This window comes from Dermochelys coriacea, chromosome 8, assembly GCF_009764565.3.
Source record: "Dermochelys coriacea isolate rDerCor1 chromosome 8, rDerCor1.pri.v4, whole genome shotgun sequence".
NCBI classification, from domain to species: Eukaryota; Metazoa; Chordata; order Testudines; family Dermochelyidae; genus Dermochelys; species Dermochelys coriacea.
The window spans coordinates 90205928-90221512 of record NC_050075.1 but is presented as its reverse complement, the minus strand read 5'-3'; the positions used below and the strand labels follow the sequence as shown (position 1 = coordinate 90221512).

General features: G+C 43.8%; 1 protein-coding gene across 2 annotated transcripts in view; it reads left to right on the top strand.

Annotated features, from left to right (window-relative positions):
• The window catches only part of DNAJC6 (DnaJ heat shock protein family (Hsp40) member C6), an 89849-nt gene that overhangs the window by 19053 nt on the left and 55211 nt on the right, over positions 1–15585 (top strand). Inside the window, exon 2 of one of the 2 annotated variants that reach the window (XM_038414260.2) lies at positions 5982–6141. In XM_038414260.2, coding sequence (XP_038270188.1) covers positions 6129–6141 — 13 coding nt within the window. In that variant the 5' untranslated portion in view covers positions 5982–6128. Of the gene's footprint in view, positions 1–5466; positions 6142–15585 lie in introns of those variants that run through there. The other variant, XM_038414258.2, reaches the window with a different exon arrangement.

Here is a 15585-nt window from a genome sequence, read left to right as displayed (position 1 = left end):
TGAAGACTAAAACTGTAACTGAGTTAAAGAGAGAATTAGATAAGTTCATGATGGATAAGTTCATCAATGGCTATTAGCCAAGATGGTCAGGGATGCAACCCTATGCTTTGGGTATACCTAAGGGTATGTCTACACTGCAATTAGAAACCTATGGCTGGCCCATGTCACCTGACTCAGGCTTGTGGGGTTCAGGCTACAGGACTATTTAATTGCGGTGTAGATGTTCAGGTTTGGGTGGGAGCTTGGTCTCTAGGACTCTGAGAAGTGGGATGGTCCCAGAACTTGGTCTGCTGCCCAAGCCCAAGTCTGTAGCCCAAGTCTACACTGAAATAAAACAGCCCCTATCCTGAGCTGCATGAGCCTGAGTTGGCTGGCATGGGCCAGCCACAGGTGTCTAACTGCAGTGTAGACATACTTTAAGTCTGACTGCCAAAGGCTGGGACTGGATGACAGGGGATGGATCACTTAGTAACTGCTCTGTTCTGTTCATTCCCTTTGAAGCCTCTAGCAACGGCCACTGTCGGAAGACAGGATACTGGGCTAGATGGACATTGGTCTGACCCAGTATAGCCGTTCTCATGCAACACATACGTCTCTGCTCTAATGAGCTTGCAGTTGATAAGAAAGAATTGGAGGCACATAAAGGTGAATTAACTTGCCCAAGGCCACATAGCAGGTCAGCGACAGAGCAGGGAATAGAGGCCATTTATTATGACTCTCAGTCCAATGTTCTAGCCACTGGAGCATGCTGCCTCCCTAGGTTGCTACCAACTCCCATACTATTTATGGCACCTTATGGCATTTGTGTTCAGACACGAATATACTGTCTATCTCAAAGTTTTAATATCACTAGCTCTTGCTCAATAAATCCTGACACTTTTAATGAGCTTCCCTAGCATGCTGTGTTTCTCTTGTGCTATGATTTTTGGAAATTCTGCATGATGTAGATAATTATACTTAAATTTTATATGGTACTCTTGATCTTACATAGACCTCAAGGAAGGACAAATATCCTTCTGATTTTCCCCTGGAACTATGATACCAATGACCAATTATGACTGCTCCTTCTGTACTCTGTCTTATAGGGGATCTCTGGGGGAAAAAATTATATGGCCCTAGACTGCAGCACTAGCTCTTCATTAAGCTGTCCACAGGGCATGGTGCATATCCCTGTGTCCAGGCCTTTCCAGAAAAGTGACGGAACTAAAGGTGGCACCATCAGTGACTGCAAGCTCTTTGGGGAAGGGATTGTCTTTTTGTTCTGTGTTTGTACAGTGCTAGCACAATGGGATCCTGTTCCACGACTAGGGTTCCTAGGCTCTACGGTAATAAAAGAAATCAATAATAATAATTAATAAAAGGGGAGAATCCATGCATGAAAGATTGATGTGCTTCAGATTTCAATGGAACCTGATGATAAACTTGAATATAGGGAAACTCCATTTCTAATGAAGTACAAAGCAAATATCAAATTGTTTCAGTGCAAAGTGAAGTATAAGCTACAATTCCAGCTACAGTGAACCTCTTCTTGCAATGAAACGGTTTAATGAAAAATGACTTCAAAGTAAGGTTCCCACTGCACTTTATAACAGGAAAGGCCGTGTACTGGAGTGTCCAGTAGAGACTCTCAGTATTTACTTGTCCAGGATGAGTTAAGATTTAAGGTCTGGCTCCACCTTTACTGATGCTCTTGTGCTATGACTGGACAAAGATAACAGAAAACAGATCAGTAAGTGCACTAGGGAACAGTCTGCTTAAACAAGGCAGATGTCCTGCCCCTTAGAATGGGACAGCTAGTACTATGGATATTCCACTCCAACTTGGGCTAGGCTTTACTCAAGGACTAACAGGACTATGAACTCCTTCAGAAAACACTGCAAAAATTGAATAGTCACACTTTGAGCAGGGACACCAGTTTGGTATTTTTGAATAAAGAAAACAGAAATAAATTCATTTTGACTGATTGTACAGAATTTCACAGCTTGCATAAGGGCAGTGTAGGAATCATTCAGGATTTACTGGCTGCCTAATGTGAAGTGTGTCTCTCAGCACTGTACGGATCCAGTCAGGATGAATTGGAAAAAAAAAATGAGTTTTGCTCTACTGGATATTCAGATTGGTTTCTTGTCATCATATTTCTCACATGAAGCATATTGGCAAGATTTGCTCTCTGCAGTTTACTTCATACAGTATTTTAACACAATATAATGAAGGGGAAGAACTTATACAAACCTACTGCAGAATTAGTCTTGATTTTTATTCCAAATTACATCTTTGGAGATGGTGTCCTTTATTTTGTCACTTTCAAACTTGTGGGTTCTCCTTGCATAGGTGCATCTGTGGCCTAGAATCTTCTCTACCCAGCAATATAGAATTTGAGGAGTTATATAATCAATAGTATGACAAGTTATGATTGTACCAGCTGCCCCCTCTCTTGGGGTGTTAAGCATAAGGTTGAAAGCCAAGTGTCTTAAATACCTCAAATTGTGGAAATTGCAATAGAATTTCTTCTTGGCATTACTGCTTTCATGACTACTGCTTTACAGGAAAACACTATTTGATTTGCTATGTCCAAATTGTGATGAAACAACAAGTAGGGCAGGATGTGTGGAGGTCCACACGTATAGCAATAAGATTGCTTGGTTGCTTTGTTGAGATGTGCAAGCTTCATGGTGGATAAACTTTTTTTTTTTATATTCCGTGTGTCAGATTTGACACTCCTAGATCACTACAAATGGAAATGATTAAAATGTGAATTACCTAGGGTGCTTAAAATATAAATGCAGAGCAACATGTGACTATTGTATTGTTCAAGGACAGTCTTCTGCATTATACAGTGAGAAATCCACCTACACAAATGTCTAAAAATCAATTGGACTGAGCAAACAGAAGATAGGCTAGTAATTCATGATAAAAATCAAACACTTCAACTTGATGCCACCCATCTAACCTAGTCTGGGCTGGTGATCTCTGCATTTAGATACTCACATAGGCTTCAGCACTGTAGTTAGTATCTGAGCACCTCATAATCGTTAATGGATTATATTCAGACAACACCCGTGAAGTAAGGAAATATACCCATTTTTTACAAATGGGGAGGAGAGATTAAGTGATTTGCCCAGTATCACACCAGAAGTCTGTATCCGAACCAAGAAATGAACACAGGTCTTCTGAGTCCCAGGGCTTCTACACACCAGCACTTATGTTGGTATAACTTGTTTTGCTCAGGGATGTAAAAAAGCCACCCCCAGTCACATAAATTACATTGACCTAAGTGCCGGTGTATACAGCACTATGTCAGCGGGAGAGCTTCTCCCATTGATATAGCTACCACCACTTGCAGAAGTGGATTTAGTTTGCCAATGGGAGAGCTCTCGACTGTTGGCATAGAGCGTCTGCACTAGCAGCGCTACAGTGGCACAGCTGCAGCGATTCGGGTGTAGTCCAGCCCCAGTCCAGCATGCCAACACTATGCCATCCTTCCGATCCTGTTTGGCAGTCTCAGCACAGGGGCATCTGCACTATGGTAACCCTAGAACTGGGCTAAAGCACATATTCAGGATAGGGGCATTGTCAACATTCAGAGAATAAACTCAGGGATTTGGGATTTCATGATCCAGGGCTATCAAATAAGCACCTTTCACAAACAAAGCAAACGCTCCTAAAATTTATTTGAGAGTGGAGAGGAGAGGAAGGGGGAGAGAGCCAACATTTTAAAAAATTGTTTTTGTCTCTGAAAACATCTGCTTTCTCTGAAAACATCTGCTAAATGTGCAGCGGCAGTCAAAAAAGCTAACAGAATGTTGGGAATCATTAAGAAAAGGATAGATAATAAGACAGAAAATATCATGTTGCCTCTACATAAATCCATAGTAAACCCACATCTTGAATACTGCGTGAAGATGTGGTCTCCCCATCTCAGAAATGATAGATTGGAATTGTAAAAGTTTCAGAAAAGGACAACAAAAATGATTAGGGGTATGAAATGACTGCCATTCAAGAAGAGATTAATAAGACTGAGATTTTTTAGCTTCGAAAAGAGATGCCTAAGGGGGGATATGATAGAGGTCTATAAAATCATGACTGGTGGGGAGAAAGTAAATGAGGAAGTGTTATTTACTCCTTCTCAGAACACAAGAATTAGGAGCCACCAAGTGAAATGAAGAGGCAGCAGGTTTAAAACAAACAAAAGGAAGCATTTTTTCCACACAACACAGTCAACCTGTGAAACTCCTTACCAGAGGATGTTGTGAAGGCCAAGACTATAACAGGGTTCAAAAAAAAAAAAAACTAGATAAGTTCATGGAGGATAGGTCAATCAATGGCTATTAGCCAGGATGGGGAGGGATAATGTCCCTAGCCTGTTTTTGCCAGAAGCTGGGAATGGGCAACAGGGGATGGATCACTTGATGATGACCTGCTCTGTTCATTCCCTCTGGGGCACCTGACATTGGCCACTGTCGGAAGACAGGATACTGGGCTAGATGGACTTTTGGTCTGACCCAGTGTGGCCGTTCTTCTGCCTCTACCACTATCAATGTAGTCTAAGCCCTGTGGCGAGAAAGGTGGCATTGACAGAATTGTGCGGTGTAGTTTGTTTGAGGGGTTTTGGTCCAAGTGTCCGAGCAGTACCAGTGACTGCAGTTTGTCTGCGGTTTTACATGGCGGGGTTGGGTTAGGTAAAGTATGGCTCCAAATCAGAGAGACTTCCTCCATTTTTTTTCTTTTCCTTTTAAACTAATTGAAAATTGGACTCAGAACAAAGAGGGGAGAAGACAGGAGTCGGTAATACATAGGGGGCGGGGTGGGTACGTAGATAATATAGGGTGTCAGAGTAGCAGCCGTGTTAGTCTGTATTCGCAAAAAGAAAAGGAGGACTTGTGGCACATTAGAGACTAACAAATTTATTTGAGCATAAGCCTTTCGTGAGCTACAGCTCACTTCATCAGATGCATTGTCTGTCTTTCAGCACCTGCTCCTATTAAAAACACCAGCATTGATGCCAATGGCTAAATGAAGGCATTTGATTAAACAAGGGATATTAAATATATGAGGTTAGATGCCTTAATGGTACAGAAAGCGAAAGGAAAGCCTCTGGAATATTGTGGTTTCAGAGTAGCAGCCGTGTTAGTCTTTATTCGCAAAAAGAAAAGCAGTACTTGTGGCACCTTAGAGACTAACAAATTTATTAGAGCATAAGCTTTCGTGAGCTACAGCTCATGCATCCGATGAAGTGAGCTGTAGCTCACGAAAGCTTATGCTCTAATAAATTTGTTAGTCTCTAAGGTGCCACAAGTCCTCCTTTTCTTTTTGCGAATATAGGGTGTGCGTAGATAACACACCGTATGGGGGGGCGGGGTTACACACAGGTGAGACAGAATTTTCAAACAGGGGCCCTGAGCCCCCCGTCAAACCCTTTCAAAAGGGGGTGGGGGTTTCAGAGGCTTTGTTGGCCTCCGGCTGAGCCCGGCCGCCATTGGGGCTTTCCACCCTCAGGCGGAGCGGCCCACTCACTGCCCAGCCCCGCCGGGCGCGGGCCGCAGCCACGCCCGCGCCCCCCTCCCCCCTCTCTGTCGGCGCAGCCCAGCCCAGCTCAGGCCGCGAGAGGCAGGGCGCGGCCCGCGCCAGACGCCCCCTGGAGCCGGATTGCGCCCGAGCGCGGGCTCCAGACAGGGGCTGGCTCGCGGCCAGGGCAGCCGAGCCTGCCAGGACCCAGCGCTGGGCTCTGGCGGCCGCCGGGGAGCGCTGTGCCAAGGCCGCGCCGGTGGAGTCCCTGTGCCGAGCCCCGCACACAGCGCCCTGCGGGGGCTGCTCCTGGCGGCCCCTCTCCCCCCACCGCCACCCCGGGGAAGGCGAGGGGGCGCGCGCGCGCGAGATTTCCCCTCCCTGCCCGCGGAGCCTCCCCGGCCTGCGACTCGCCCATGAGCCTGCTCGGGAGCTACCGCAAAAAGCCCGGCAATGACGGGTACGAATCTTTGCAGCTGGTGGAGAGCAACGGTGACTTCTGCGGGGGCAGCAAGGAGAGAGGCGGCGGCGGCAGCAAGCAAGGGGTGATCCCGGCCGCGTTGGCCGCAGCCCGGAGCCCGGCCCGACAGCAGCCGCAGCCTCTGGACGGCGGCGGCAGCACCATGGACAGCTCAGGTAAGGGGCCTCTTTTCTCCCGCGTCCCGCCCCCAGGGCTGACCGGGGACGGGGACCGTGGAACAGACCCACCTTCCTGCTCCCCGCTGGGGCTGACTGAGCTGCCCCGGCCCAGCCAGGCGCTGTCAGGGACGGGGGGGTCTGGCTGCACTGGATGTGATCCTCACCCGTGTCTAGGGAGAGATACCTGAGATGGCAGGGTCCTGCAAATTTAAAGAGCTCTTCATTACTAGCCAATGAATCAACACAGCCCGGGTGCCGCTGCTCTGTCCTGCTAATGGACGAGGGGGGCTGATGTATTGTTCCTGTGGGGGTGGGGTTGCTGACACTACTTATGGCAGGACGTTTTTGAAACCATAGCAAGAAAATGTACTTTCCTCAGAATGCAGTCTGTGCATTTCCCAGGTATGGTAAATCTTTTGAAATGAGCATGCTTAGGAGAGCAGAAGGGAGCTCGTTATCTAAATGAGAAATGCACTGTGCTGTTGTGCAGCTAGATATACTGAATAGGAAACAACTATCCTGTAAGCATCGACTAACTAAACAATGATGGAGTTACCTTTATAAGGCACCAAGATCATGAGCCTGTATAGTAAGTGACAACAGAAGTCCTTTTTCCGGGCTAAGAGCTTTCATAAGAGCAGTAACAACCTAGGTGCTTTGGGTGGTGGTCAGGTCATTCATAGATTCAATGCAATTTCACAAGAGCTGGACATCAGAAACACTTCTTGATAGTGTAAAATTAAAAGCAAATGACTATGATTGCAATTGACTTCTTTGTCATTTCCCCCAAAGAGAAGAAAAGCTGTTGTGAAACCATTGGGAATAAATAAAAGGGGGAGAAATCCTGAATATAGTCTATTGATTTCGTTTGAAGTCGTTTGGGAATCATTTTGTTCTAAAAACAACTCACAGAATTAAATTGGATAAATTTTGATGCATGCTGTATGAACGGGGTGTGTGTGTGTGTGTGTGTGTGTGAAATCTTGCAGTGGAGGGACCAGATGGCCCATGTGATTGGTAATAGGATATAGAGCCCTTCACCTCTAGGTCACATATTCAAATTTGCCTGAGTCACTCGTGATTTGAACATAGTTATCTGATGGCCTTTCAGTGTTTTCAAAATGAATTGGTTTCAGTCCAGTTCCTAGTGGGCCATGTGGTCACATCACAATTACTACCCAGAGTCTTTTCAGAGAACTTTAGAGTGGAAATGTGTATTGAGTAGTCATAGAAGTACCCTTTTGAGCTCTAGGGGTTCAATTTGATGTCTAAGCACTCTTAGAGGATGATATAGGGAAGTTTGCACTGCCACAGTCTCCTTGAATAATTATTCTTTAGATGGGAAGTTCAGTCCCAAGGCACACCTGTCAAACTAAGTCTGACACTACAAGTAATGAAAATAATGTAACGTTAAAATTTCTTTCTTGCGGAAAAGAATTCATGGTATAAGAAGTACCATACAAAGAAATAGTTAAGTTTGCGAACATATGGGGAAAGTTCAGGTTAAGTATGGCTTTTGCAAATGAATCATGTCTTTCTACTTTATAACCAACCGCCTCTCACTCTGAGAGAACTTAGAAATCTACTTTAAGTTGATAGCGTGATGTCGGTGCTAGACTCGCTTGCTAGACTCAGTATGTCAGCTGATGCTTATTCACAGTAGGTTGCTAAGTTCTAGCTGTCCAGGTTCTCATATTGGCACCCATCTGAGACACTTGGAGGCTATGGTCTACTTAATATATATTGTATTTTTGACATATTATTAAAGCAATTGGTCTTGGATTTGATTGGAATAATGGAGATAGAGGAACTAAGTGTGGCAGATGATATTTGTATCTAGCCAGGTCTGGCAAATAGTGTATAGTAAATGTCAAATGGTGACTTTTTTTTGTTACTTGAGTGTTCTTGCAATTGCTCTGCTATTTGTTCAGTTTTCACCACTTCCTCTCTCAGTAAAAACAAGTGTTCATGGTGGTAGTTACATAGTATTTTTCTATATAAAGGTATTCATGCAATTTTCAGCCGTATCAAAAGTTCTACTGCTAAATATCAGGAATCCCTGTGTAGTTAACTGTATAACTCCTACTATGAACTTCTAGAATGTGCATGCTCAAAATACATTGAATGATGAAGGGCTATTTCCAGGACTTCTCCATCACTTCTGCATTACACTTGTGTTGTATTCGATTTTAATGGTTGAGAAATCTGATTAGCCTTTTTCACTTCCTTCCGCTCAGTCAGCAGTTCTCACGGGGAGTATCTTTTGCTGTTGTTACTCTGCCCAGGCCTCTTGGGTGGGTCTGTTTGCCCACCTCTCCCCATGCTCTACCAAATTCCTGCCCCTTTGAATGAGGTCTCTGCTCACCTCATCCCCAGTGAAGCTGGAAGGTGAGTACCCAACCAACACCACAAAGGGGTCTTGGAGGAAAAACTGCAGAGAGGAACCAGCCAGACACTCCATCTTTTGAGGCAGGGACCTTTGGACATTCAGAGAATTTTTTTACAGCTTTCTCTGGACTTTCTCTGCCCTGTGCTGATAGATTTGCTGTGTGCGCCAACCCTCTTCCTCTCCTACAGTCTCTTCACCACGGCTTTATTCCACACCTGCCTCTCTTGTCCTCTTCTCATCTGTCCTGTCCCCCTCTCATTCTTCCTTCACCCCCAATTTAGATGATCCCCCTGACCTAAACCCCCATCCCTCCCAACAAATCATAGAACATGCAGTTTGGTGCCATCACATTGTTCGCTCTGCTTGTGTGTTATACCTCTTCCCCCACCTTGTGTCTGTCTTGTCTAGTTAGATTGTAAGTGCTTCAGGGCAAGGGTCATCTACTACTCTGTACAGCACCTAGCACATTAGGACCCCATTCTTGGTTGACCCATGAGCACTGCTGTAATTAGCATGATTAATAATATCCATTTGATGCAAGCAACTGTGTATACATACAGTGCAACAAGAATTCTCTGTTTATATGCTATTGAACTTGGCTTATGAGATTCTTGATAGTGATTTGTCTCTGCTAAAAAAGAGACCATTTTTGGATGGATGGAGTATTCTCAACAAGATCAGGAATACTGGATCAACTGTGATATTCTACTTAAAAGTTGATGTCCATTTCTTTCGCCTGGTCTTCCTAATTAAACTTTTTATGCTGACAAATGAGATTTTTCAGTTGTAGTCTACAGTAAATAAATATATAATTTAGCTAATTGGCAGAATAAGAGCTGAAACAACCTCTCAAATGTGCATGTGGTTCCCATCGACTTCCACTGGGGAGTTGTTCATGAATGTAAGGACATAATTTGTTTTTAAAGTTGTACAAATGTGGATGGGTAGGTGGGTGAAATTAGATAGTCTTACAAGACAAAGACAGTAAACCTAATCTAGTAAAACTTGTTAATCATAGAATCAGGGTTGGAAGGCACCTCAGGAGGTCATCTAGTCCAACCCCCTGCTCAAAGCAGGACCAATCCCCAATTTTTGCCCCAGATCCCTAAATGGCCCCCTCAAGGATTGAACTCTCAACCCTGGGTTTAGCAGGCCCATGCTCAAACCATTGAGCTATCCTATCAAAGAGAGCACACAGCAAAAGTGTCAGGATAATCTCTTTTCTTGGTTACTCGTATAAAACGACTAGTGATGTGGTACAGTTTCACAAGATGGTTAAAAGAAAAGGAGTACTTGTGGCACTTCAGAGACTAACAAATTTATTTGAGCATAAGCTTTAGTGAGCTACAGCTCACTTCATCGGTTGCATCTAAGGTGCCACAAGTACGCCTTTTCTTTTTGCGAATACAGACTAACTCGGCTGCTACTCTGAGACAAGATGGTTAATGTCAGAACAAGCCAGTGTACAGGCCAGTGTAGCCAATAGCCAATCCCAGACACCTAAATGCTGCAAGAAGTGATGCTGATGATTCAGTGGGTAGTACTTTTTCTCTGTCAACCAATGCCTTATCATGGTGTTAAGGAAAATTGTGTTGTGCTTTTTTTTTTTTTTAATATGGGTTACATATTGTATATTCAGGATACACAATATATAATCCATGATGGAGTCTTCTGGCCAAATTATAACTCATTTACTTTCTACCCACATGACTTTCATCTGGCTTTTCAACAGGATACAATATTCTTCACTTCCCATCTTAAATTATGTTTAGTGTTAGTATGTTGTTCTGGAACAGTTGCCATATTTCTGTCACGGAGCTGGCTGTATTTGGGTGGTAAGCAAAGTGATCCCTCAGTGTAGCTTTAAGTTGTTAGGCCTTTTTGGACTGTTCAGAATACAAGATGCCAAGAATGCAATGACTTGGCATGTTTGGTTGAGGCAGTTGTTACTGCACCTCTGTCCCACATGTCTTTGGGTGTACTGAAAGACTGGGGACCTGATACTTTACTGCATCACATCACTTCTGCACTAGTGGAACTCCACCGAAGAACCATTTGGTAAAACTGGAGTAACAGCGGGGAATTAGGCCCTTCGCCTCTTTGCTGTATCAGTATATTTGAAAGAAGTTTCCAGAGTCAAATAGCAACCCCTCCTATTAAGCCAGACTTACACCAGTGGCTGAGGAAAAATCGTTGCTGCTCTCCTGCAGGTGTTCCAATGGGGAAAGGCAGCTTTAAAATCTGTCTGGAGCTCCATCGGAGTCTCATTGATGGAGGCATAATGAGCACATTTTCAAGTTGACCTACTTTGGATCCCTCTTAAGCAAGCTATATCCATTTAGGGGCTGTACTCGCTGGGCCTGGGCACTCAGGAGAGCAGGTGTTAGCAGTAGCCTGTACCACCTGCACTTCTGGTGCACTAGGGTGTCGGAGTCTGGGTTCCTCTGGCTGTGAAGTGAACTGGACCCATAGTTTTGATGCTGTTATGTTGGTGATAGTGTTTCTTAGTGTTACATTTTAAGAATGCTCTTCACCGTGTCAATAGTACATTAATAAAGTGCCAGTTACACAAGGAAAACCCAGAGGAGAAAATCATTTTAACTGAAATTTCCATTCTGGGTATCTGAATTTTTTCAGGAAAATTTAAGGCAAAATGGTCCAGTTATTGCCAAGAAAAAGGCTAGGGGAGAAAACATTGTTTTGCCCATATTTAAAAAAAAAAAATCTTGAGCCCTTTTCTTTGACCAGCTCTACCACCCCCATGCTTTGGAGCAGGGACTTGAAATATGGTTGGTCTTTGTATCAGGGATGTGCCTTTTCCTGTCTCTGTAAAAAAAATCTGCCCAAATTTGGCCAATTTATAAGTCTTCGGGGGAAAAAAATCTTAGTTTCTACATGCACAGTAGAGAGTTGCTACTGCTAAAAGATTCCATCCTCACTGAGCATGCTCCAGTCCTTCACCGCTCCTAGGGCTGACCAGACAGTGCATGCGTTAGTGAGAAATTTGTGTGATCCTGTAACTAAAAACTGTATCATAATGTATTTGTATATGTACAAGGGCTGCATACTTTGAGCAGAAAATCATCCCAGACTGCCACCACTACAAGACTTCCGTATGTTATTTTAATAGGTTCACTGCTTATCTTTGTTCAAGAATAATCTGAACGACCAACCTCCAGAGAGGAATCTTAGGCTATGGCTAAACTACAGAGCTTACAGCAGCGCAGCTGAACAGATGCAGCTGTGCCGCTGTAGTGCTACTAGTGCAGAGCTGTAAACCAATGGGAGAGAGCTCACTCATCGACTTAATTACTCCAGCTCCCGCCAGTGGCAGTAGCTTTGTCGGCGGGAGAAGCTCTCCTGCCGACATAGCGCTGTCCACACCGGCGCTTAGGTCGGTGTAACTTATGTCGCCCAGGAGAGTGGCTTATTCACATCCCTGAGTGACATAATCTATACTGACGAAAGAGGTAGTGTGTACACAGCATTAGAGTGGACTGAACTTAGAACGAGGACAAAAAAGGCAAAATTAGCAATGGAAGATTTGAGCAAAAGTGGAAAGAGACCTAAAATATAAAACAAATACAGAAAAAAAATAATACCTGATATGGAATATGGAGAAGAGTTTATGGATGGCTGAAGGTGGTTAGAGAATGCAGAATAGGCAATGAAGGGGTAAAATGAGCTTCTTGCTTCTGCTGTGACATGTAATAATGCTCTCTCGCACTAACAAGCTGAATATTGAAAGAAAATGAGTATTTGGTTAAACACACAAATATGAAAGTAACAGTAAGAATACACTTACTAAAACTAATGAAATTGCTGTTCACATTGGTCTTGTACAGGGTTCTTAAATTATTCATAATCTGAAAATTATCTAAAATCCATTGGAAGTGTAAAGTCAGGATTTCTTTAACTGTTTTAAATTTGCATACTCACCAATCAAAACCTTGTGTGTTGGTGCTTACTCCTGACTGAGTCAGGAGAGAGAGAGACATCTCCATATCACTGGCAATGAGATAGAGTATCTCTCAGACAATGTCTGCTTTGTTTTGTGCTCTGCATTTTTAAAAGAGAAGGTTCCATTTCATAAGCCTCTTTGTTTTGAACACTGAATAGCATGGCCTGATTCTTCTTGCATGTGATGTGGCAGTAGCTTTATATGCTGTTTTTTCTGTTTTAGTTTTAGTGTAAACTTTAAAAACAAGTTTCATGGCTTCAGCAAGTTTCAGCATTTAATCACTTTGACTACCCACACATTTTTCTCATCATAATGTAAATTTCACAAACAAGGAAAATCTTTCATGTGGTATAAATAAACTTGATTGACCAATGGGGGTGGGGGAGAGGGGGATTGCTCACAATGCAGATGTTTTGCTCAGGGCACTTGTAACACTGGACTATTTTGTACTTCTCCCTTAAAATATATCTGCTTGTTGTGAAAGAATATTGTTTAGATAGCAAGGCAAACTTGTAAAGTTCTGAAGAAACAGCAGTAATATTTCCTAGAGTTCTCAAAAATGTCATGAAGTTTATATGTAGGCAGTCTGATTATAAAACCTTAAGGCTTTACTCAAAAAAAAAAAATTACTTGTGGTCATTTTCTGTTGGTTTTATAAATTTAGTATACAAATTTAAGGATTATCCATGAAATTTATGATGCTGTATGTTTACATGAGCTGGTGGGGGACGATGACTTGAAACTGAAGAAAAATTACATTTGCTAAATTTAATTGCTAGAATATTCACATGTAGCACTTTTCATTGGTAGATTTCCAAGTGCCTTACAAAGGAGGTCAGTATCATTATCCCCATTTTACAGGTGGGAATACTGAGGCACAGAGAAGGGAAAGTGACTTGCTAAAGGTCATCTAGTAAATCGCTAGCAATGCCAGGACTAGAACCCAGGTCTCCTGACTCCCAGTCCGTTGCTCTAGCCACTAGGACATACTGTCTCGGAGTAGATGTAGCTTTTCCATACATTAGCAGTGACTGCATAATCAACAAAGCTCATTCCTGCAAGTATTGAAGATTTCTCTGGGAGTCTCTATTACAATGCATTGTCCTGCATGGCAAGAACCTGCAACAATGCTCTGCACCTTTCAATTTATACGTGGCCACTATGGCCAATACTTCAACTTCTTATGCACCGAATAATGTGTTACTGTATTAAAGAGCTCTATTTTAGTTACTTACTTAGCCCCCATTACCTTAATATCTAAGTGCCTTGCAATCTTTTAATGCATTTATCTGCACAACACCCCTGTGAGGCATCCCATTCTCCCTTTCAGGCAGAGTCACTCATGCCCCTACAGGAGAGAATAAGGCCCAACAACTTTCCAAAAGGAGCTACATTATTTGTAAAAGTAGACTGTCCAGGAACTTGCCTTTGCAGCCATTGAAACCATTTGGGACATATATAAAGTCCGGAGGCAGTTTCTGCCTGATGTGTACAGAACTCCAGATAAAAGTTGTAGCCAAAACATGATGCCAGCTTATTTCCTGTGAGTTACAAGTTTAGTAAAATCAGTATTTGGACAAAATATTTAAATTGATGTAAATGCTAGGGATGAGTGTGCAAGTCGCTTATTAATACTGCCTCATTTGAGTGATCAGCATTCCTGGAGGCTGGGTGATCCCTGACTTTGGTTTTTTTAAACTAACATTTGTCGGGGATAGTCTAATTTTACCTCATTGTGGAGGGATGGACTGGGTGACCTCCAGAAGTCTTTACAGCCCTGCATTTCTGTGACACTATATAATTCACATAAAACGTAAAGAAATGCCTCTTGTTTGAAAATGAGAGATGGGTGAATCTCCCTTTCTGGAAGTGTGTGTGGGGAAAGGTTCTACAAATAGAAACTGTAAAAGGTGTGTGAAGTGTGTGGAAGAGGAGATAAGCTTGGCACACGTCCTGGAAGGCTACACCTGCACTTGTGACTTTACACCATTACATGTACCTTGATGTGTCACAACCTCCCTGTTGCCCATATCCGAAATCTTGAAGCATGTTCCTCAATGATAGCACACAGAACAAAAGTTAGTCTGCGAAGCTACGTGCCTCTGCTGTGGCATGGCCCCATATTAGCCCTGTAGTGCAGTGCAGACATGGCCAATGGGTGTGTGCCAGGTCATGGGTATCGATAGTCCTCCAGGGCTATTCCCACAATGCACTCATCCCTTTACAAACTGCCTGACCCTTACCCAAAGGCATAAAGGACTCAGACTCAACCCGCCCCCTCCGCCTTCTATTGCTGGGGTATAGCAACCTGTGCTGAGCACTTCAGATCAGTTCTCCCATGAACTCTGTTGATTAGGACAGGTGACCATGGATCATGTTCCAAGGGCTGCCTCCAGTCTCTGAAACACACCTGGCTTCTGATCAGTGTGTGCTTGGAGAACACTGTCCTCCACAGTTTCGCTCAGATCAGCAGGAACATGCTCCTCTAACAGGGCCTTTCATGAAGGCTGGAGGAGACAGGATTCACTGGACTCCAGCCCATTGCACATGAAGCACCCGTGGCTCTTGTAGTGGAGAGTGAAGGACTCAAGGATCACTCCAGGAGAGGACCTAGCGTGTGCCCATGCTACGATGAGCTGGACCAGGCACCCTCCAGGACTGCAAGTATGGAGCCTGAAGTGAGACTCATGACCCTCTCCTCAATCCTGCTGGCCTTATTGTATGACCAGATGCCATTAAGGGGCACAGTGAGGAGGCAGTGAGGACCCTGGAGGAAGAGGAGCATGTGATTCTGTGTTTCTACCAGGTAGACTGAGGAAGCTTCCTGCCTTTCCCCCCCACTCCCCTAGAGAAATCAGAGCCTCTGCAGGAAACAGCACCTGAGGCTAGTTAGTTACAATGCACCTTCACACTCCCTGGAACTATCCCCCTGCTCTGGTAATACATACCTGAAGCTGCTTCCTGCCCCAGCTCCTTGTGGTCCCAAAGCAAAACAAGGTTGTAAACCAATGACTTCTTCAGAATCCCATGAAGCACAGTAAAGCACTCAATGGAAGCTATAATGGATTCCTAAGGAGCAGTCCTATGCCCC